We start from the raw sequence: 24732 nt of genomic DNA, 5'->3' as shown, positions 1-24732 counted from the left end.
GAGAAGGCTCCAGGGAAACCTTGTAGTGGCCCTCCAGTACTTAAAGGGAGCTTGTAAGAAAGGTGGGGACAGACTTCTCAGTAGGGCCTGTTGCAACAGGACAAGGGATAATGGTTCTAAACTAAAAGAGGGTAGATTCAGACTAGATGGAAGGAAGAAATTTTTTTACAGTGAGGGTGGTGAAACACTGGAGCAGGTTGCCCAGAGAGGTGATAGATGCCCCATCCCTGGAAACATTCAAGGCCAGGTTGGACCGGGCTCTGAGCAACCTGATCTAGGCGGAGACGTCCCTGCTCATTGCAGGGTGGGTGGAATAGATGAACTTTAAAGGTCCATTCCAAACAAACTCTTCTATGATACTATGATAAATAAACAAAGATTATGGCATGAGAAGGAATGAGAAGGAATATTTAACTTCCCTTTTACCTAGCAATTAGTGCCCACAAACATTAATGAGTATTTAATTATTCCACTGAAACCCTTTTATATCTTATCTCAGCTGGTACACATCCTTGATCCCTCCCTGTCAACAAGTACTGACAATTTATAATTTCTTCAGTAGGATCCTAGTACTTTTTAATGTGAAGGTCAGGTGTTACAGTGTGGGACTGTTTTGTCTGTGGTTACGTGTTTTTAATTTTTACCATTATATGTACTTTATGACAGGACGAGCAAAACAAAGCACTAAACAAATCCTATTGCCTGTGTCCCTACCATCCCCAAAAAGTACACTCCCTATACTCAAGCATCACATGAAGAGGGTATCAGGATAAAGCCATTCCTCAATTCACCCTTGGTTGGAAGTTAAATTTTTGAAATGTAAACAGACTTGATGCAACCTTTCTACTTCAGGTGTTTCTTATTTCTCTCCAGACTCTCCTACCTGAATTTACTTTTCCCCAGGCCAGAATCCTTCCTAGGAGAAGAAAACTTAGGAGTTTTGTCTACTGTCTTTACCTTCTGGTAGTGAAGTCAACCTCTGCATCCCTAAACACACAACTTCAAGCAAAAATGAATCAAATGGCCTGGAATGTTTGGCTGAAAAAACACAGATCAAACAGAATCATTACAATGACATTTTGTACAAGCTACTGTAATGATCCTTCTCTTATTTCCTAGATTAGTCGGGTTTTTTTCCCCTATACAAGTGGTTTTTGTTTTTTAATTTGGAGGTCTTCTATAGTGGGATCCTGTATATCAAGTTTAAAACTACTGACAGTAACTTTCCTTTCCTAGCTACCCTTTCCAGTGTCTCTAGTAATAACCCATGAAACTCTCAAAGCCTGTGGACCAACATAAAAAAACCCACAACCCTGAATATGCTCCTAGTTGTACAAGCTTGTGAAAAAAAAAAAATACACACTAAGTCTTCACCTTCTGTGCATCCCTTCTGTGCCACACTAAGGAAGCACCAATGAGTGGTCCATGATCATCCCTTTACAAAGACAACAGCAAGAAAAGTCACTTCCACTTACTTGGTGTTAACTCTGGGTTTCCTTTTAAGTTCATCATCTTTGGAATTGAAGGTCCATATATGTCTGCATCAAGTAAACCAACTTCTTTTGTCTGTGTAAGGAACAAAAAATAAAAAGTATTTGTCAAAATGTCTGTATTCCTTTACAAATTATTAGTTGAGCAAAATTTCAAAACTACTGATAGAAATAAAAATACAGTCTTGATTTTAGACATTATCACTGTTTCCTTTCTCTCTAAATGGCAATTGAAGCATGAAATATAACACTATCTCTACAAGTTAAGCAAGATGTCTTCACAAAACCTAGATTATCCATACACAGAATCCTCACTTGCACATTTTCTTAGTTACAATGTAGACCACAGACTTTATACTAAAAAACCATTATAAGCAATGTTCTCTGTTTTGTGTACATTTATGCAGAAACAATATTTTAACTTATTAAAAAAGGTATCAAATTTTATTGTTAAAAAAACCAAGCAATGTTTGTAAATGTATTTGAATTAATGCAATTTGAATTATACTACTGACTACAAGGAATGTGAAAAACAAAAAACATACTGTTATCTTCCACTTAAGTGGCCAGAGTAAACTTTTGCAGACATCTTAAACTGAAATGCAAGTCTCTGAAGCCAATTAAGCAGGCATAACATTTTAATCAAGTGCATTTACACAAAAATGTTAAAAAAAGGTTTGTTCAACTACATATGGTACATTAGGCAATAAACTTTAAATAAAAATTATTTCAACTATGTAGTCTAGACTTAGAAGATTCATTTCTATATGCTTTTTTATAGATATACATACATATTTTGTGGAAATTAAACTATTTTTCCTACAGATGGCAAGACACACTACCAAGTTTTGCAAATTAAGTAGTAAAGAGCAAGCCCTTTAAAGTGCTGAACGTCAAGTTTCTCTAATATAAAAAGCTAACTGTATTCAACATTTTGCAAAATTGCAAGCAAGTATATTTAAGGGCTTGTTTGAAAGGTTAAAGCAGCAATGGGAGCTTTTCCAACAGTGCCGAATCAGACTGTCACTGTTAGTGTTTCAAAATGCGTGCTTCATTTTTTGGATGATACTTTCATAATTTGGTATCATATATTAAGTCATTTTGTTATCACAGTTTTGATGGGAAAGATGGAGAGAAAGACAAAGGCTCAGTGATAACTATCAAGTTTCTGATTAGAAGATTATAACAAGGCTTTTAATGCAGCATCTCTACCCTTGAACAGAATTTCTAAAGATGAAGTATATTCTGTGGCATCACAATCAGTTTGTTTGTTGGATTTTTTTAAAACAGAAATGCACCTGGATTAAAAACCTAGGTATTCAGGAGAGTACTTCTAAATAAACCTGAATTTCAATTAAGAAACTAACTCATAGAAGCCTGGACACCTGAGAATTAAGACTGACCCTTTTTACTACAACATATGTCATAATTTGAGTTTGGGAGTTTGTTTTTCTGTGTGAGTTGCTTGCTTTTTTTTCTTCTCTTTTTTTAAGCTGTTGATATTGAACCCTGAAGACACACTTAACGGATGAACAATTTGAAGTGCTAAATTTACCTCATATAAGCCAAATGCATCTTAAATTTTACAACTGAGAAGTAAAAAATATATTACCATACATAATCTACTATGTACTTTGAAAAATAATTTTTACTACAAAAATCAACCAAATTTGGATTCAATCATTCAATATACTTTTTTATTAAACAGAACAAAGCATATGTAATTACATGGATTACTTTTTAACATTTCTTTACAACATCTTGTGAAAGCTATTACAAAAAAGTTCAGGAGTTACTCTGACAAATCATTCTCTTCTTGCCTACTGTATGAAAGCTGCAATTACAACAAGATTGAAAAGTCCCATTTTTATGTTAGATTTCAAAGACATCAACAACAGCATTAGAGCTTCTTTGTTCCTGTACGAATGCATATTTTAACAGCTTAGAAAGATTCATGACTCAGTCCCTTTATCTGTGTCAGCAGCTAATCGAACACATCAAAACATCATCTAAGGGCTGTGCCACCTAATTCCTTCTCAAATGAAAGTAAATATTTGCAGAAGAACCTACACAGTGTTTTAAACCTGACTGACATCCTTTCCCTCAACTTTTGGAGGGTATTCCCCCAGCAAGGATCATGACTATCCACTGACTGACTGACTACAATGATCTTAATACTCACTACAGTTTTGTTTTCAGCCTAAAGGGACTGAAGATTTAGGATGATCTAAATTAATCAGATCAACTTCATGACCTCCTGGGCATAATCAGATCTCCACCACCACAGGACAGTTATTCTTAGGAGTCAGCAGGAAAATGTATCTACAAGTGTTCCCTGAAATGAAGAACATACACATGCACACTGAAGAAAAATATCCCTCAATTACCTAGGAGGACTTTGCAAATTTTGGTAATCCAAATCATAAAGCTGATCTTTGTTTCAAGCTAATACAATAAACCTGACAGATTCTCAAATTACACACTTCCTCAAAAGTAAGAAGATGCCTGTTTCCGAGATACACCATTCATGGATATGGTTCAATAAAACAGTTGTCTTCAAACAGAAAAATAATTAACAGATTCTCCAGTTTCTACAACTCATCTTAGTGAACGCACAAACATTCCTGCAAGCATGGTGCTTTTTACAGGGTAACAGGAGAAACATCTTTTGGCAAAACCTCACTAAAGATAGCTCAAGGTAGGTTTCTTCTCCTTCACCAGGCGATTCAACATGTTAGGTAAAAAGAGTTCATACTGCCTAAGAGTAACAGCTTATACAGAAAGCATTGGCCCAGTAAGCTAAGGTTTTGAGTTTTGTTTCTCCCAACTATTCCTGCATTTGCAGTATATAAGCATCCCTAGAATACTAATAATAACATTTTACTCAAGGTTTAATTATCTTGGAAAAGCATTATGGCAGCTACCAAGGGATCTTTTAAGACAGGCACAGCAAAGTCCAGATGATCTCTTCCAGCATTTCCAATGTTTTAAATCCCCAAGAGACAAAATAATTTGCACACACCTGGATGCTACCACATGAAACTGTTAAATCAGAATTACCAACACCAGATATTTCTCATGCTGGGTGAAATTTAACCCAGATGCATGAGTTACAATAATAAAAAAATTAAATTAAATTTTAATAAATTGTGTTTTCACCCATATAACCCACACCTCATAAATCAGCACATCTTTCAAAGTACTGCTGTATTAAAACAAATCCTAAAAAACATGCATAACATCAGACACAGGCAAAAAAGAACATCTGGGCAGAAGGAACAGATTACAGGGGAACACAAGCAGGACCAAGAAGGCAACTTAAAAAGAAAGAAAAAAAAGCAGCTCTAGGATTCCTCTAATGTCCTCTGACATTATTTTCATATGCATATATATCTCACACTCAAAGCACATCCAAGCATGTCAGAGTTCTCCTTCTTCTAAGTGTTTTCCAGAGCACAGCACACACCACTGCTACAGCCACCCTCAGCACTCTGCAGGAAAAGGATTCAGGTAATACAACTCCACCACCTTCTTACAGCTGCGTTTTCTCCTCATGAAAATATTTCTATCCTGCACTATTAAACAAATAGCATTCCATCTCTTCAGTTGGCACAGCAATAACCAAGTTCAAAACAGCTGTTCTCAAGTTAACATTTGTCCTTTTCCTTCCACCTGCCCAGCTGCAGAAGAAAGTCTGAATCAATCTTCAAGTTTACTACACTTGGAAAATCTTTCTAGAGACCCGTATTTATTTGTTGTTTTACTGCAAGTTCTGAACAGCTTAAACTCTGAAGATAAAACTGACAATGTAACCATTCCCATGGGATTTAATCATGTACTTCCACGTCACTGAAAGCTACTTTGAAAAAAATATACTCAACTAACACATGCAGAATTATCAACCTCTTCACACAGACTAAGATCCTTACTAATATTCCATCAGGCAGAGAGAACACAAAATTAGAAATGTATTGTTGGCACATGAAAACACAAAAGTACTCTCTTGGTCTATTCAGCAAAAAGTGTACTTAAACACTCACAGATGTTCACATTTACCTTTTTATCAGTGCTTTTAAGGTCTTCCCCCCTCTCTAGCTAAATGCTCTCTAGCATAGGCTAACTACTGCTGGGATTTGCTCTTTCTGCAGTACTGGTACTAGCTGTCATTAACTCAAGACCACTACAAGCTTGGTAAACTCAAGACCACAAAAAAAAAAAAATTACACCATAAAGGACTGTGGTAAAGAACTACAACTCCTCTTCTTCTTCTGCTTTAATATCACTGACTACATCACCCTTTTTACTTCTCTACCGTTAATCTTCTCAACTAGATATTAATTTGCCCAATTAGACCTCACTGAAGATTTCTGACAAATATTCAGCATAAGGTACATCTATATAATCACTGCATCTCTTACCACAGTACAAATACAGTAAAGTTTTCATTCCAATTTAGAAACTTCTCTCACCTACACTAAGAAATGAAGACAAGTTTTCACAGTCATCAGGTATAGATTCTGTATTTACAAGAAAACCAAATGCTACATCAATAGATAAAGAAGATACTCTTGCATATATCCCTGAAAGATGAGAATCCTACAGCTTCATTTTGTGCAGTGTACAAATTAAAGGCATAGATAACCTCACTAAAAAGATCCTTTCCTTTAACTTCTCTGGCAAGATTCTCAACATAATTAAAGTTCAGTTTATCATTTGAACTGGACCACTGCCTTGTGAGCAACAGAGATTTGCAAGATAGTTTTATTCTGAATTAATGATTTTCAAGCTCTGAACTTAGTTGTAATAAATCTTTTTGGGGGAAAAATTAAACTGAAGTTGTTGAAAGCCATATTAGACACAGTCCCTCTACATACTGGCAGATAGAGGTCTTGTAAAAAACAGTAACTTTTGCCTCCTCTGCTTTTCCTTATGCAGATTCAAAATTATTCAATTGCTATTATGTTTGTTCTCTTAGGCAGGCAAGTTTTACTATACATGGTCCTCATACAGATAACATAGGTCCATGCTAATGACAAAATTATCTCTATCTTTCTTCCTGTTAACTATTTTAGCACACCTCAAGAGTTATTTAGTCTCTCCAACACACTTTTTTTATGTAGGTTCTCTTTTTTGTCTTTCAAATAATATTAACTATGAAATCAATCACATTTTCCAGTAACAGATTGTGCAACCAAATGCAACCAGTTCCATTCATGTATCACAGATGACACCCCCACACATAATTCTGTGTTCACTGGAGAATCTGGTGATATTCATTGATTTCTTTCAAGTTGCCAAATGCTTTATTGAGGAATAAGCCTGATAAAAGACTTCATGCCAATAAAGGAAGGGAATTTAAAAAAAAAAAAAATCAGCTCACAAAAAGCTGCTATAAATAGCTGTTAATCAACATAGCCTACGTTACTGCTAAACATCCACAGACTGACAGCATTAATTTCATTTCTACTCATCTTTTCTGAGACTTTCTTCCATACTTGCTTGGCATATGTATCCCCACTGGGCATTAGCTGATGATATTCTACTTTGAAGTAAACTCTGCAGACCACCAGAATTCCCTGGTGTTCAGCCTGGGAGGGATGGAGGCACAGGTTAATGAGCTGTCGTTGCTCTATAGGGTGAAGGTTTCCCTACATCAGAGGCACTCCCAATATTCAGCAGCTGCAGCCCATTCCAAAGACAGAAATTCCAGCTTTGCTAGGTGAAGGTGTCAGTTATTTTTAAAGCTGGTGCTCTTAATCCACCATCAGGACTCTCAATTTACCCTTTTAATGTCATTATAGATTTAGAGCTAATCCCAAACTGCAAGCAGCAACACACAGGACAAAAGAGAACTTAAAATCAGGATAGTCTCTGGATTCCTCATTTGACATACTGACACACTGAATAGCCTCTTTTAATCCCCAATTCTCTAGCTCTTTCAGCTGCACACTGTTTAAGTGTCTAGCTGTAAACTGGATTGTGGCCAAAAAAGTACCACTGCAGTTTTCTCACTCTCTATCCTAGAAATGCAGACTTGTTTTAAACACTCACTCTTCTGCTGGTTTAAAAGCCCTGTTCCTTCATATGAAGATCTACTAATTTTCTGCCAGCTACAGAAATTGTCTGGCACTTTTTTCCACAACAGTCTGCAGTAGCTCGTAGTCAGATTTCTAAATAATCAGATACCAGTAATTCAACCTTGTTTGGCCTTCTTGCATATGATGTATCCTATCGGGAAAAAAAAATCTCAATACAGCACCATTTTAAAAATAAGTTACCAAAATCCAAAACAGAATCCCAAACATTACTATGTCTCTACAGAATGCCTCACTGCTTTCACAGCATGCCAAATTATTATAAACATGTTCCACCTTTCACATCAGTCTCTGACATCTGCACTAGGCTTTCAATGACTCAAAGACTCAGGATGAAGGTAATTAACAACACATAGAATACTTCAAAAAAAATTTTACTAAGCATGTAGTCATTTGATTACAATAAAATACTTTAAGTGGTCTGTGTTGAAAAATATTTCTAATTTCACTCATTTTTTACTTGAAAAACAGTAAGATTTTTAAAGCTTTGTTTTCTCAGCCAATCTAGAAGCTGAGCTGTCATTGCATGGTAACCCCAGTCAATTCTAACTGGCATCTCCAGCTTTATTGACACTTTTTCGCATTAAGAAACAAGCATGAACAGCTTATCTATAGCAATTAAAGTCTTCTGATTCTCTAAGCAACAAAAGTAAAGACGTCTAGAAATCAAACCCTAATAATTAGGAAAGCTGCACAGGAGGAAGACAAAACAGGTCAAAACTTGCCTTCATGCTGTAATTATTCACTGAAGGAGACCATCATTGTCTAATTCCTCTAGATTTGTTTGGTCCCCCACATGGAATTTTTTCCTTACCAGAAAGAAATGTATATACATTGTGAAGTTATCTATTAATGCAGCAGTCTAATATTATCTTTTAGACAACAGTTTAATTACAAGAGCCAAATAACTGGAAAAAAGCTGGAATGTAAAGAAAATAGGGTGGATCTATTTTGATTAGCTTTAAAATTAATGTGCGTTGTTTGATTAAATACATATTCTGACATAATTAAAACTAATTTTTTTCTCACAATAGTGAATTTACATGAAGACTCTGCTCATAATTACATAATTTCTATGGTGTAACTTACTATATATTTGTGAGAGACCTCTCACATGTGTATAAAAGCTAGATATCCATGAGTTTTCTGCTTTTAAAAATTAAAAAAAAAAAAAAAGAAAATCTGCTTTGTGACATCTTGACTGTGATATTGCTTGAACAAGCGCTTTCATTTGGCCAACCATCAACTTCCCCTAGCTTTATTTCTAAGACATGGTGTTGGGCCTTTCACTGCCCAAGGTACGTGGGGAGAAGCACTGCGCTCCCCCCCGCCATACAGAAGCACTGATGGTCTTAGATTTAAAATACCACATTGCTCAGCAACCCATGGGTTCTCTTGGGAAAACAAAGGCCACTTCCTAAGATAAAATCCCCCTTGGTGTATTTCAAATTTTGGTCCTGGTCTGCTTGACCCCATAATCCCCTGACACAGAGTTAGGCTGGAATAGTTAAAACTGATGCCTTTAATGATGTGCCCCTGCTACTGCAGGCAGAAGCCACTTGCTTATGCTTACATGCTAATTTGTTCCATATGGTTTTACTTCTTGCTCCTCTGCCCTTCACAACACAAAAACCATTTTGTCCTATAGTGAAAAATGTAAATCTTCCTGGAAAGGAGAGTCAAAGGAAATCTGACCAGGGAGTTCGCCTCATAGTGACAGCACAAGCATGCAGCCTCCCAACTGGATTTGTGCCATCCTTAGTCATGCACAGCTGGTGTTTGCTCACCAAAATACTCTGTTCATAAACAAGCAATCTCTATCCTATTATTGCTGCCATCTATTAATTCAACTTGTTTCTACTATAATAAATCGTCTCTGGCCAGGCAGCTTTCATAAATAGTCATTCTACTCTGAATATGAATCGTCCTGGCACGAAACCCAAAAATTCTTCCCAAGTGCTCCTAGGGGAGCACAACTGACTGCTGGTACATCAAAAGAACGAAAAGAATCAGCTGTCAAACTAAGCAAGCAATTAAAAATAAAACACAAGGGTAGAACTTTAAGTTATTTGTTAACACAAAAAGAACACTGTATAGATTTATAGGTCTTGGTACAGGCACAAGAGCTTATACAATTCTTAACTAATCCATCTGCAACAGGTAACCCAGGGTACCAAAAGCCTAATAGTTCCAGAAAGGGGTAAGAGGCTGCCCTGCTTGTCTCCCTGGCTTTGCATCAAAAAAACCCAAACCAGAACTCCCCAAAAAACTACTTTGTCTTGGACATGGTATCTAGGCATCTAAATTAAATCCTGTCTTGAATTATTTACTCTGTAACCATGAGGTAAAAATATGCCAAACAGACTGAGCACCAGCATGCAAGACTCGAACTCCTGAATTCTAATCCCAGCTCTGCCAACAATACTGTGTGCCAATGACAATGTCCAAGGCTCTGTTTATGCCTTAATATTTCAGACCATCAATATAACTGAAAAAGCTTCCATATTTAAAAAAAAAAAAAAAGTCTATCTACAGAAACAGTAAGGTTCTGGTTTTGTTTTTTAACTACAGAAAGTAGACTTTTAAGAGAAGATAACAGGAAGCCTTCTTTTATCAAGAGGACAAAAAATTCCTTTATGCTTTAACTGTTAATCATCTTCCAGCTTATGATGCTATCAAACAACAATGTCACAGCTGTTACTGAAAGAAGCAAGAATCTACTCTAATCCAATCTCACCTGAAAGCATCTTCCACAGATCTCCCTCACCAGAAAACAGTCATTCTCAATAGTCTGTGACTTGTATAATCTTAGAAAAAGAACACTTGAAAGATCAGAAGACAGTGTAATTTTTAAATTCATTTAGCTCCAGTATAGTACTTGCTTTGAAAATCAAGTTACAAACACCGAACTTGTAACAGAAACAGACTGTATCTAATGAAGGAAGCACAGACCTTTGTCATGGTGACCTATCTTTCTTCAGAAGTCCTTTCTTTCCTCCTTTAAACAGTACAGCGAGTTCAAGCATCAGTTTCTATAAATCTGTATTTTGCTTTTAGGAGTCGTTAAGGACTGTAATGAAATTGCAGGAGGCTGCTGAAGCTCTGATCTACTAACAGAATCATTACTGCTTGCTCAGAAAGATATGAATTTACAATAGCAATGAAGGGAAGGGAAATCACAGGAAGGTGATGCACAATCAGTACTTATTAAAAGTAAAATGAAGAGGTCCACTGCTGCATATCTGAGGTCAAAGAAATTCACTGTAAACTTCAGGATGCACCAGTGGACTCTAAACAACAACCTCCTTATTTATTTCACCATAAGAAAACTGAATATTGCAATGATCCCTACAGTTCAGAGCACTGGACAAACACAGCCTGGATCAGGTCCCAGAGATACTCATTTCATAACCTTGGCTCACAAAACTAATGAACTGAAATCAATGGGAGTACACAAATGAACACACCAGCAAATTCAAGCCCAAATGTTAAACATAAACAAAATGTATGCCATCATTATCTTAAAACAAACAAACAAAAATATATTAATGCACGAACAAACACGGTAGAGTTTATTCAATCTACCTTATTTTCATATTTTCTAACCTGTAACTACATCAATGCACAATTTCACCACGGCAGCAGCTTACTAAATTGTAACCATCAGTTCATGTAAGTCACAGCTATTTCATCAATTTCAGCTGCTCTTCATTGATTAACATTCAAACAGATGCTGGCATCCAATTTTACACCACCACATAATCATAACATCAGAAATGACCAGCATTGTATCTTTACTTAACTTTCTTGGCTCAATTTCATTTAAAATTACTTCTCAGTCCCTGATTTTCCAAATAACTCTGGCAGCAACCTCTTCAATCATTCTAGACTATGGTCTCTCTTATTTGTGTGCTTTACAAGTGTTTTAATGGGCAACTGCAGTGGTGTATCATACTACTATGTTTAAAAGCCAGGCCTTTAACTCCTAACAAAGGGCATAATCCCAAAACTTGTGTATGTCAACTACGACGAGATGCTTTATCTAAATATAAACAATGCACAAAACTTCATGTTTGAAAAGTATTGGGTACAATCCTAAATACAGTTAATCAGTACAGAAGGTTATGTGCAATTAGTTGACGTGGTTTCCATGGAACTACTCAATGACCATGCCACAACACAGATCACATTGCAGGATCACATTCATTTTGTGAAAGCATTACAGCAAATGCCATGTTTTAAAGTCAATTAGAAGGAATCATTCAAGCAGTTTTGCTTTTCAAGATGACAGATTTTTCTCTGAAATCAAATTACTCCAACAGCCTATTTAAAACATAGAACTAAAAACTGTGAAATATCAAGATCAGATGCTATCACAAACAGTACATATTTCATATAACAGCTTTAAACACTCTCTTATCAAGTATGACTGAGTTTATGGACATTTTTTTAATCTTAACAAAATTCCTACAGGGAGAGTGCAGATTGCATGTAAACCTCACTCCTTCTACCTGTTTTTTTCTCTTACTCATCTTTTACAACCAGGAAAAGATGCTACATTTACCAGATTAAAGTATATGAAGATACTCTGTATTTAATTAATGCTTTATGAGTACAAAACCTGCATTATACACCCTTACATAGGAAGTGAAGCTTGCTTCTGAGTTTACTTCAGTGTCAGTAAGCGTGTACAATAGAACTACTCCCAGTTTATAGCAGCAGGTGGACATAATGAAGACCTGTTGTTTTTACACTTGAATGGTTCCTACTGTCTATTTATAGTCCAAGTAACAGTTTGAGCAATACCACACTGGGCAATGATATTTTGTCACTCAAAAAAATGTATTCCCAAGCTTTAGGAAAGATATGTAGCTCCTTTTTTTCCCTCAGTCATTTGTATGTAAAGTATTTTTACACATTAATTTCTCCAGAAAAAGTAAATCTTCAGAACTATAAAAAAAAAAATGTTTTGGACACCATCCAGCACTTACTCATATTTTTTCCAAGTCAGTGCTCTGAAGTGATAGAATTCAATTATTTATTACGTCTCCAACCTGCACAAACATCCTCTACTATGTCTACATATCCTTGCAGAATTGCAGTTGAACTCAGACATACACAAGAGAAAGGAAACAGTCAAACCCAGATGAAGGATGAGAGCTACTAAGTCATTCATGGTACTGATAAAATATAAACAAATTAATACAAACTTGTAAGTCCATGAAAAACAAATAAAGAAATTAACTGTCAGAGTAAATACTTAGATTTAATGAATGTGACTGCCCCCAGCAGTAACCATTTTATTTATGAGACACACACTCGTTTCACATTAAGGCTGATAATTAGATGTTCACCTACCGAATCATTTGCTGCTAGGGCGAGGGCTATATTTACTGCAAGAAAGAGGAAGGAAAGAAAAAAAAAATTAAGTGCAAGAAAACTTAATTCCTAAATATCAAGAATGTTATCATTACTAGCAAGAGAAAATATAATATAAATACATCACACTTACTTAAGAATTGCATTAATCATCTTGGCCCTCAGCTTCTTGCACCTCTACAATATTACCAGTTTAGGTTGGCAGCAGCACCCACATTTCAGTCCAAGTTTGCCACCAGGCTAACAAACTCAAGCTAACCTGTAAAAACTTGCAAATAAGTTTCTAGAGGACACTGCAAAATAAAAATACAATCTAAGTATTCTGAGGTACCCACTTGGCTTTTGAAAAGTGGACTCTGTCTATAAAACAAATAACCCTACCATCGGTAACCTTCACCACAGTCTCTAGTAAACTTTCTTAAAACTAGAGATTAGGTAAGTATTGACCTAAACTATTATAGTGATCAGAAAGATGATCACATCCCTTTTTTTGATTTCTTGTGATATATGAAACGTGGATATTTTCTGGATGAAGGTGCAATGCATGCTTTTCCCTTGATTTTTATGTCAGAAAACAAAGTCACATCTACCCTGAAAGCATCTGTAACAACTAAAGAAACAAAAAAACAGGATGAAGCAATCAAAAAGACTCTGAGTTTGTTTGCAGCTTTTACATTTCCATCAATACTTAACTCCCATAACTAAAAAGCACGTGCAAGAAGTGGTATCTTTTAATGGCTCACCAGCTTCAGTTATGTTGCAAGACCTCGTAGAAACTTCAGTATAACCAAACAGTAATTGTTATAACCCAAACAGTAACATGTTTTAAAAGAAAAATGAAAAAAAAACAGAACACAGAAAAAAACTCAACACACACAGCTCTTCCTTGGGTAATACATTTTGCTTTCTTTACACATTGCTGTTAAGTCAGTCCACAAAGCCTTTTAAGAAAGATAAGCTGTGGTCAGAGCCTTGTTCTACTGGAAGAATATGAAGGTACTGAGAACAAGCTGGGGAGCCAGATTCCCAGCTTAAAGAAATTAGTATTGAGAAAGATAAGTTCCTTTAAACAAAATGGTGAAGAGGTTAATGAGGAAAATTGTACAGCTCTCCCTAAAAAGCACACAGCCTCTGTTTACTCCTAAACTGATAAAGCATATAGATTCTATTCTTCAGTTTGCTATTTAAACAGATGCTTGATTAACCATTCCCTGAATCAATGAGAAGAAAATTCGCCCTCTGAAACTTGGAAACCAATCTACAAATCACAGGTAAGTAGAAAAAACAAGCAATCCAATGATAAATAAAAAGGAAAAAAAAAAATCAACTGCAGTTCATGTCTGAAGTGGCACAAAGGAAGCAGCAAGTTACTCCACACACTGTCTTAAAATCACTTTATACATCTATCTTCTTCCTATACAATTATCATGTGTGGAAACTAAAGTATGATCCATAAAGCTTTTTCAAGAAAGGATATTTGACTACTGAAGGGAAAAAAGGGAGACAGTGGGAATAACATAGTGGGAAAAACTGAGTTTTTTAGCTGGATATCTACCTGGACACCTCATGTTCTCTGTTGGATCCCAGCTGATTCTTGCACTCGTTTTCTTTGTATTACCATCAGTTCCAAGAGGGTGTAGAGCATAGGACCTAACCTGACTCTAAATATTCATGTTGGCCCTAATTAGTAAGTTCCCATAACCAGGAGCTCAGGAGAGCAGGGCAGATATGTTCCAGAAGTTCATTACCACCTTATTTTTTTAATTATTTTTTAAAACTTCACAGCGGGCTACAAGCAAAGTCACCGTGGTATCTCTGCCCATGCTAAACTAGCCAACCAGTATCAAGAACGATGCACAGGGAGGTCAGTACAAGTCTGGGAAGGTTTATTAGTTTCGGCTTTGTAACTTCCAAATCCGAACTGGGCCTAGGAATAGCACAGGTGAATTCTCAGAACACTGAGCTAACAATACAAATAAAACTTCTTGGCCCAAAATCAGACATGTACAGAGCCAGCTGACTGTGTCTGCATCTGTGACATGACCAATCTACATCATCAATAAAATACCTACAGATAACTAAGATGAACTCTCTCTGAAAGATAACTCAATATTTACATCTCAATGTAAGAGGCATTTAGAAATAGAATAACTGGTTTACAACTATTTATCAGAATATTTTAACATGTAGAGAAAGCCCAGAATCAAAAAACACAATGGTTATCCTGGAAAAGAACCATAAACAGACACTATTATCACCTTTGCCAAAGCCCAGGCCTCTGTCCAGGCTGGTCAGGTGAATATGGATTTTGGCCTCTGCCTTGAAAGGGTGAGTTTCAATAATAGTACATCCTAAATGCAGAATAAAAGCATGCAAGAGGAAAAAAAACTAAGACACAGTTAGTATGACTGAGATAAAGCCAACACATGGTCAAATGTATCAGCTCTCTCGAACAATAATGAAAAATCTCAGCCCATTAGTCTTTGCTAAAAATGTCTGAAGGCCAAGATATTTGAAAGTATCAGTAGTTTTATTTTCCTCAAACTGCAGGATTAACAAAATGTGAGCAAGAATACCAGCCGTTAATTTTATTCCACTTCCACAGCTGAAAAAATAAGAGTTTCAATAAATTAGAAACTTCTCCTCTTTCAAGACCACACTTGGAACTCTTCTCATGCCAGGATCAATTTTCTACAGTACTCTCATCTTCAGGGTAATGCAGAAGAGGGGACAGAAGAGACAAAAAAAAAAAAAAAAAGACCAAAAAAAAAAAAAGGACAAAAAAAAATACTTTGGCCAGATAGAGTAAATACAGCAGAATGATGGTAAGAGACAAAAACTTGACACAGAAGAGGTAAGACACAGCAAACAAACAAACCAACCAACATTTATACTAGGCAAACAACAATGACAAAACACAACCGAAGTATTTAAACACGCATTGAAAAATATTTTTTCTATAACATAACTTCTTCTTTTAATCACTGACTATATTAATTTCAGAAGAACAAGAAGTGCTAGAAGCAACAGAGAATACAATATGAAAGCTATACACAACAAACAGAAAGAGTTATTCAACATGTTCAGGAACGGCCCTGACAAACTTGACCAGAATGCATATCCACTTGTCCTGAAATGGAGATCCAGAACAACATAAACATACTGGGGGAAAGAATATGAAGAGCCTTGACAGTCCTTCAGAGACACACAGACTGTAAGACTGATATTTTCTGTGGTGCTTCTGGAATTAGAGGTGTGTACTAGCCTCCTTTCTTTTTAACTCCTGCTCTCAACATGAGTCAGCGGAGTTGTCACCAAACGTGTTCCCCACAAACCTCCACTACAAAGAATATCATTTTAAGTACATAATTCAGCAATGATGCCATGCAATACTTTTGTTCATACGAGTTATCTGACCTTCAGTTGTTCATCTAAACCATAACATTTATTCTCATTTTAATAGACAAGTATCTAGATTACTTTTTCTTCTCAATATTATAAATTAATACATTCATTAACAAAAGACTGTCCAATACAGCAACATCTGAATGGTTCATTTACATTTCAATTCTCTTATTTAATGCTTGCTGAACCCTGATTTTTTATTTTTAAATACATGGGTATGAACTCCCAGCTCTAAGTATTATTTATACATGTGTCATACTTTATGTACAAATTACATACAGACACCAGTTAGCAGAACTTAGATTAGCGTATTTGTTTGGAAACATGAGGAGGATAATCTGAATTTACTGTTCAAACAATGTAAATTGTTGATTTGCAAACAGGTATTTGGTATTTTCGGTAACCTGAAACAACCAGCCTATGAATTATAACCATCAATCAAAAGGTACCTCATTAAGAAATGCAAGTGTTGATTGTTTTGCATGTCTTTGTACAGGAATGTGTATCCTATGTATAGAATAGTATATAGTGTATCCTATGTAAAGAAAAAAGCACTTTCAATTTTTATTTAAGTAGTTACTCATACTACAGAATATCAAGTTTGACTCTTCTAGTATTTATTAGACAGTCAGTCCTTTACAAACATGGCTGAAATACAAACCAAAAAATGAGAAATTAAGAGCTACATCAATGTTTTATTCACAGCAAATGGAGATGAACAGTAGACAACATTCAACTAATGGATTACTCTTTTCCAATCTAGATGCTAAAGAAGAGATCTTTAAACAAATTTCTAACACTTTACAGAGATAGTTTCAAAGAGGTTTACCTTCAGAGTCATCTTTGCTTAAGTTCAAGCAAATTTCTGCAGTACTGGTAACCTGTGTACTACTTTGTTCTACCACCTAGGAACTGCACAGTTAGAGAAAAATTAATTCAAAACCTAATGGTGGGGCTGAGAGAAGAGTTCAAGATGATCAACAAGACTCTGATCAATTGTATGATAAATTTGCATGATTTGTAACTACTGTTTCACCTTTCAATGCCTATGTAAGTAGCTAAGAAAATTGGACAGATACTTGATTTAGAAACTAACTAAATATCAGTATCCTCTACAGAGCACATGACATGCCAACATAGCACAGAGGAGCATTGTACAGGCACAACCTAAGCTGCTAGGGAAGAAGGAATAGTATCAGTGTACCCGCATATGATCTAAGAAAGCAGACTGTCCCAGGACAGCACTGCACTATTAGAAAGTGTCTGCCTGATTTGCACCTCGTTTAAAGCCAAGACCTCTGTACCGGCTTGGGACTCAATTACAAGGTAACGACACAACAAGTGCCCAAATATTCCTTACAAAACATTACAAAACATGCAAAGTAAACAATTAAAAATAACCTTACCTGCTGTTGTTGATTTTCCAACTCCCCCTTTTCCAGAAGCCAGGACCACCACTTGCTTAACTCCTTCTATGGGCTTCTGCTTCGGCAGCCCGCGTGACAGGATCCGGGCACGTCTGTCCCTTAGAACCTCGTCCCTGGAGCTTGAGGACTAACGAAAACAGAACACAAGCAAATACATATGCACCAACCCGCAGCTTTCAGAGAGAAACCTGCGTGCTGAGGAACTTCCACTAAGGGTCCAAACACCCGTTTTGCAGGGAGGCTCCGAAGGGAGCCCGCTTCACGGGCAAGCTGGCAGGAACGCGGCCTACTTAAAAATAACTCCAGCGGGCATTTTGTTGAGTTAAATAATCTTGACACTTAAAAGAAACACGAGGGCTTGTGTTAAAATAAACCAAAACACCACTTAAAAAGTTGAAAGCTTTAAAAAACAGGCTAGACCTAGCGGTACTTTACGTTACGGCTGCTTCAAGCCCAACAACTGCCGCTGACAGTGCAGCCCCAGGCGCGGAGGCGCGCAGGCAGCCCTCGGCAGCCGCCCTCCGCAGCCGGCCCCCCCGAGCCGCGCCAGGGGTTCCAGTACCGGTCCCGGTTCGCGGAGCAAGTCCCGCTTCGCCGTCTTGTCAGGAGAGGAGGGACGCGACGGCTCTTCTGCGCCCTGCGGACCCTCCGCAGCGGGACGGGCGGTCCACCGGAAGCCCCTGCATCTCTGCATTCCCGCCTACTACCTGGTGGCCCCATTTGCCCATCGCGGCCGGGGAGCGACCACTCGCTACTGCCACAGAACTGACTCCGGTCCAAGCAAAAACCGGGCAGAGACTCATCTTCCTCGGCTCGCTCCGGCCGCTGCCCCCGACCGCCCTACGCCGCCAAGGCCCTGCAGCGACCGCAACTGCTGAGCCAGCAGCGCCGGGACCCAGCCCGCCGGGGCACGCGAGCAGGGCCAGGCCGCCGCAGCACACCCACGGACAGCCCGACCCTCCGCGACCGGCGGGCGCGGCCGTCCCGCTCCCCTCCCGCCCCGGGGCGGGCCCGACAGGCACCTCACGCTTCACTTACCGCGGAGTCAGCAAAGGCAGCGGCGGGAGTGGCGGCCCCGCAGCCCGGGCCGCGCTGCGGCGCCGCTGGAGCCCTCCCCGCGCTGGGGAGGCGGGCGGCGCGCAGCGCCCAGCGCCAGCCGGCAGCCCCCATACCCGCCGCCTCCCCCGCCCCGGGCGCGTGGAGATGGCGCCGTCTCGCCGCGCCTCGGCCCGCCCCCTGCGCCGCGCCGGGCTGGGCCAGGCCTCTCCCCGCTCGGCCGCTGCGCCGGCACCCCCACGGCCCGTAGCCCCGGCGGCAGGGCTGAGGCTGGGGCTGAGGCTGGGGCAGGGCCTGGGCGGACCCAGCAGGCTCCCCTGGGGAGAGCGGAGAGGTCGCGGGAGAGGGAGGATTTTGCACTGGGGGAACTGCTGCGGCTCCGGGCCTCGGTGGAAGAGGCCAAGGCCTTTCCGGATAAAATGCTGAGCGGTGGCACTGCGAATTCAGCAGCGGCACAAAAAAGCTGCTCCTTGCCGCTGTCCCTAAGAAACCTGGGTCTAAGGCGGAAATACCGGGTGACCATACACGTTACAAATTGGTTTGGGGTTATTTCTCACAGTGTTGTACTTGTCCCCGCTAAATCCGGTTCTGGTTTCTCTGCAGCACTCCTTCAGCTTGTCGGTGCCTTTTGAATTCTCGTGTTGCCCTGCAAAATGGTTGGCCAAGAGTTTGGGCTCTCCTTGGTTTGTGTCCTCTGCAAATACAGTAAATATATCTGTTTTATCATTTGGGTCATTAAAAGAACAAAGAGACCTGTAGCCAGGACAGATGCTACCTGGTATTTTTTTTAATAATACTAATATTGGAGCACCGATACTTGTTCTGGTTTTAGTTTTGGTTCTCCAGCCAGTTTACACCCACTCCGTAGAAGTTTCATCAAAACCATGTTTCTGTTCCTTACGTCATCTGAGATTTGTTTAAAGCTTTAAGATACACGTCATCTACTGCTTCTCTCTCACCTGCGAGGCTTGTAAGCATGTTGTGGAAGGAAATTAGGTCGGTTTGACATGATTTGCTCTTGACAATTCCATGAATAGTCTTTATTCATCTAAGTGGTATTATAGAAGTAATTCAGATCTTGGCAGTTTCAGGCCATTAGTTTTCAATGATAAAATACAGTGTAGATAGTGTCCTTTGTTGATATCTGTTGTAATATGTAATGGATCAGAGGATTTTACGTTGGTTTAAAGCATTATCATAAACATTTTCTCTCTTTTACAGTGAGCAGAATTTTCATCACTATTTTAAATGTTATTTTTTTACTTTTAATACTAAAAGACCTAATCAAGCATTTTGCTAAAAAACACCAGTTTCAAAGGCTTGTTCCTGGGATCAGCTACCACAAAAAATTACAATGATAAAAATTAAATTTGTTGCTATCCTTTAAGTGATTCTCATTCAACCTCTCGTTGTTGTACCCACATGAGTATATTTTGCATAGCTAGCACAGGCAGCTGAAGAGGTCAAATAGTTTCCCACTTATTTACCCTATTTACAAACGAAAATGCAAAAGAATACTGAAAACCAATGAGCCATTTCATTTGAAACTATGATACAGATCTTCCTCAGGGGCCTTTTTTTCACTGCCTCGGGAAACCATGTTACCTTTTGCCTTGCAAGAAATGTGCATAATTGGTTTTCCTACCTTGAGCAGTTGGAGGCGGTGTTAAAGCGCAAAATACTACGCATCTCACAAAAATTAAATCGGCGGATGTTACATCATATACTCTTTGATTCTGAGAATAGCTCTAATACCAACTGGAACAACCCTCACGAATATTTTTGTGGGTTTGTTTTTTTGTAAAGCTGATCTAGCACAAAATAAAATTGATTTTTAGAAAAAGAAGCTGAAGGAGTTCTCCAAACTCTCACTTAAAAAAGAACAATGCTCAGTATTTTTAGTTTTACTAATTTCTTTTAGTACTTGTTTGTTAGTAGTAGGGGAACTACTATGGCAGTAGGTTGTATTGAATATGAAAAGTCGAATTTTGCTATTAGAAAGGGATTAAATGTGCTCAGCAATAAAGCAGACATTGTCAAAATACCATGATTGTTAATACTGGAATACCTTGATCACAGTTTGAGTAGTATTCCACCATCACTTCTATTTGTGAAGACAGTTTTACAGATTACACACTTCTTATAATTGCTTTTGGCTTCCTATTTAAATTTTAACATTTGAAAATATTGGTCTAAGTTGTTTGCTTGACAGGTCATTGCAGTCCACACACAGTGCTAAAATATGAGTCTAGGAAAATGCAACCAAAAATTAACAAAGATTTTACTGCCAGACTTGAGTCTTTATGGAAACTACGAGCAATCTCTGCATCTTTGAGAAAATTCCACTCCGGACTTTTCAATAGTTCAACAAAATGAAAAACACAATATTTAATTTTAATGCAAATTGATAACATTTTTTTAAAGTAAGTGTATTCAAAGGCTTTAAATTGCTATTCAGCCTGAACATTAACATGATAACAGTATAATTGATTTTTGTCTGAAATTAGAATGCCTTGTGTTTAAATGTATTCTTTCTCCACCCAAAATCAATTAAGGGTATCCAGGTATATCTAGGAGAGATTTATTGCCAAATGACTCCAATTTTTAAAAACTACTTATCTGAAAAATGACTTGGTAGATAATTAGGTGGATCTGGGTGCCATAAGGAAGTAAGCAGTTAAAAAAAAGAGTGTATTATCAAGACTGCAAGCTTTCCAGGCTGATGGAGCCCTGTGTTTCCATTCTCATTTCTGAGTGTCTGCGTAAGACTGTATTAATAATACAGTAAGTTAAGGACATGCTACAAACTGTTACTCATATGAGCTATCCATGTTGGTCACAATTTAAACTAGAAATTATATTAAAAAAGGCTAAAGAACTGTTCTTAAAAACTAAGGGGTCATTTTAGCTTCATGACCAGGCCTGTAATCTTTGGCCGCAGAGGTATACTATAGTATACCAGGGCAAGTGTGTGTGGCATGGAGGGTTACTGATTCTGGGTTTTATCCCTGACTGGTCAGCCAGCCCTGGCCCATTTAAGATAAGTAAGGTTAAAATGTTGCATTTTATCTTTTTTGTCCACATAGCAATAGTTACTTGGTTCATGAAGAAAGGAAGTCTAAGATAGTTAAGTTTTCGGCCAGTTATCAAAGCTCATGTGATGGACAATGAGGCTGATGTTGCATGATTAAGAAATATAGATGAAAACATTAAATTATGATATAATCTTTCATATATCGTTATATAGTGAAATAAGATGTAATGCCTTAAAAAAGAGTTATGGAAGTTGTGGTACTTCTGGAGAAGCCAGGAAAACTTTCACTACTATTGCCTTTTAAAAGTTAGAGGCTCTGCTTCTTGAGCCTCAGACTGCTGCAGAGCAAGGAGGACACCTGGGGCCATCATGTTCCCTTTTTTCCATGCTATCTTAAACTGGAGCAGTTGTTCCCAAGCTTTTTCAAAGCTAAGCCTGTAATCCTCTGTGACTTCTTGTGCTCTTACCCAACAACTGCTGGTCCAGGGAGCCTTGCTGCTCTGCCCTCATTTCCGAGCCTCCTCGGGCAGGATCCTTAGTGTTATCCCTTGGCTCAGCCCATGCACTGCGTCTCAGGACGGCTGCCCCCTCCTCCCATGGGCAGCTCAGAGACCAAGCTAGAGCTGCTCTCATGGCTTTTGCCAGACTATCATTCTCCTGTGGGGCTGACAAACTACATCAGGCTGCAAAATAAACCAAGTCACAATGCCTACCCGTGTGAGTTCTTTGCTTTAAATTTGCTATGCTCCTCATGTAAGTTAAAGTAACTTCCAGGTTGCTTTACTTAATGCTGAGACATGCAATCTGGGTCTGCACAGACCAGCGTCAGCTTGGCAGAGCTTGTGCACGTGGGCTCGATGTCGTACCTGGGGGTAACAGGGTCCAGCCGTAGCAGTAAGGCACGCCTCAAAAACATGTAAGGAGGTAATTTCAGGCACAAGGGGAGAAAACAACTGCAAGCGTGTATGAGTCCTTGTGTCTCAAGCTATTGCTTCTCTGTCATTCATTAGAATTTCTCTTCTTACATCTTTTTCCTGCTAGGCTTACATACCAAGGCAGACATCACTGATATCGAGGCAGTTATGCCCATTTGTTGCAAAGTAAATATGACCTAAGGGATTTTAACAGATTCTGATTTCAAATATCCATACAAAACAAGTGAGGTTTACCTGTGTTTTCATATGGAATATTACCTTAAGAAGCATATTCTGTTCATCATATATAGCAATATTTGAAACTGCAACATCTTAACAAGCACAATGAAAACACTTAAGAAACAGTCCTAAGGTATTCATTTTTCTTTATCATGTGTATTAGTATTTTCAATAAATATAGGAACACAAAAGTAATTTCATCCTGCATGAATGCTTTGCCAAACCTTAAACAGAAAGAAATTGTCTCCTTTAGTTCTGTTTTGCTAAATGAGGAGGAAGGTCTGGCAGAATTGAGCCCAATTTAGTTTGTATATTGCTTTTGTGTGGACATTTTAATCAGTGCACTCCTTCATAGTCAAGAAGAAATGAAAACCTTATTTAAACTATCACCAAATTCTTCTGAAGTCGGTCATCAAGTTCTTCACGTTAATATTGCTTACTATAGTAACAGTCACATCACAGTGAAGATGAAGCTGATATTACAGCAATTTTTCCAGCCTTAAGCAAGCAGTGCAGAAAATGAAGATATTTATTTTGTTGAATATGCCCTTCAGTAACAAAGCCACATAATTTTTCTTGGGTACCTGATATATAGATATTCCTTGCACGAATGGAATTAACTCAAATTAACAGTATTTCCATATTTGAAGAAAAGAGAACAAAAGTTTTGATTTTTTTTTTTAAAGTATTCCTAATCTTTGCCATATATTTTACAAACATTGAAGGAGAACTGGCATTTTCTCTCTTTCTTCTTTCCTTTTTTTTTTTTTTTTTTTCCAGTAATGGAGATAAATTGCAATGGTAAGAGTCCCAAGAGCCCTATTGTATTAGACTTTGTACAAATACAGAATAAAAAAGATGGTCACTGTTCTAAAAGCTTCAGTAAACCAATTGACACCACTGGTCTGAGTCATAATGGCATTCAGTCAGAGTTTTAATTTCTGAAATAATTTTAATTCTGCTCTTCATTCAATTTTCTCAGTAATGAGCTTATGCTTTACAGGAATCATTTTTGTTAAGATCAGGACCTTGAGCCTAAATGAGTTCTGTATAGCAAATTAATCTTATTTAACCAATGAGGCTGATTGAGAAATTACATCAACTTTAGTGGTTTTGGTGTTCAGTAATTATTTTTAAAATCTGGCCTATGTTCCAAACCAGTTCAGTTTTGCTCCATGGCCATTCAATACTTACAATTGCCAGTACACTAGCAGCACAAGATATTTCAGACGGGCACCAATGCACTTTGGGCGTATGGGGACCACTTACACAATTATGCCATCAGCAACCTGCTCCAGAGTGTTTCAGTGTGCAAGGACCAATCTCAGCTGAAAATAAATGTGATCCAAGAACACTTCTTGTGGCTGTGCACCCTGTTTGAAGCACTATCATGTAAAACTGTGAGGCATTCCACCACTGTGGAGCCAGAACAGCTGATTCTTGGGATGCAATCCTCTGGTTAACCCTCAACTGTGAAGGAAAATAACTCTTCTTCAGGGTTTTACATTGAGCCAGAGGCAGATCCAGGAATATAACCTGGAGTTCCTGATTTCTGATCTCCTATGCTGAAGTGTTACTGATTTACCCCCCAAAAAAGAGCGGGACACAGTGCCTCAGTTTTTAAATTATGCCAATGTCTTCTAATGTCAAATAGCTGGCTGCTTTAGACAGAATAGAACCAAGTGATGTTCC

The 24732-nt window shown here is 38.2% G+C and overlaps 1 protein-coding gene across 3 annotated transcripts in view; it reads right to left on the bottom strand.

Annotated features, from left to right (window-relative positions):
• NUBPL (NUBP iron-sulfur cluster assembly factor, mitochondrial) overlaps window positions 1-18986 on the bottom strand; it is an 87792-nt gene extending 68806 nt beyond the window's left edge. Inside the window, exons 1-4 of one of the 3 annotated variants that reach the window (XM_074824588.1) lie at window positions 18835-18986; window positions 17776-17923; window positions 12944-12978; window positions 1476-1566 (exon numbers count right to left, since the gene is read on the bottom strand). In XM_074824588.1, coding sequence (XP_074680689.1) covers window positions 1476-1566; window positions 12944-12978; window positions 17776-17923; window positions 18835-18966 — 406 coding nt within the window. In that variant the 5' untranslated portion in view covers window positions 18967-18986. Of the gene's footprint in view, window positions 1-1475; window positions 1567-12943; window positions 12979-17775; window positions 17924-18358; window positions 18736-18834 lie in introns of those variants that run through there. The other 2 variants (XM_074824589.1, XM_074824590.1) reach the window with 2 other exon arrangements.
• Between the last annotated feature and the right edge of the window lie 5746 nt (window positions 18987-24732).

The sequence above is a fragment of the Strix aluco genome, chromosome 4 (genome assembly GCF_031877795.1).
Source record: "Strix aluco isolate bStrAlu1 chromosome 4, bStrAlu1.hap1, whole genome shotgun sequence".
Lineage (NCBI taxonomy): Eukaryota > Metazoa > Chordata > Aves > Strigiformes > Strigidae > Strix > Strix aluco.
The sequence above is the reverse complement of the archived record's forward strand: the minus strand, read 5'-3'. Positions and strand labels throughout refer to the sequence as shown.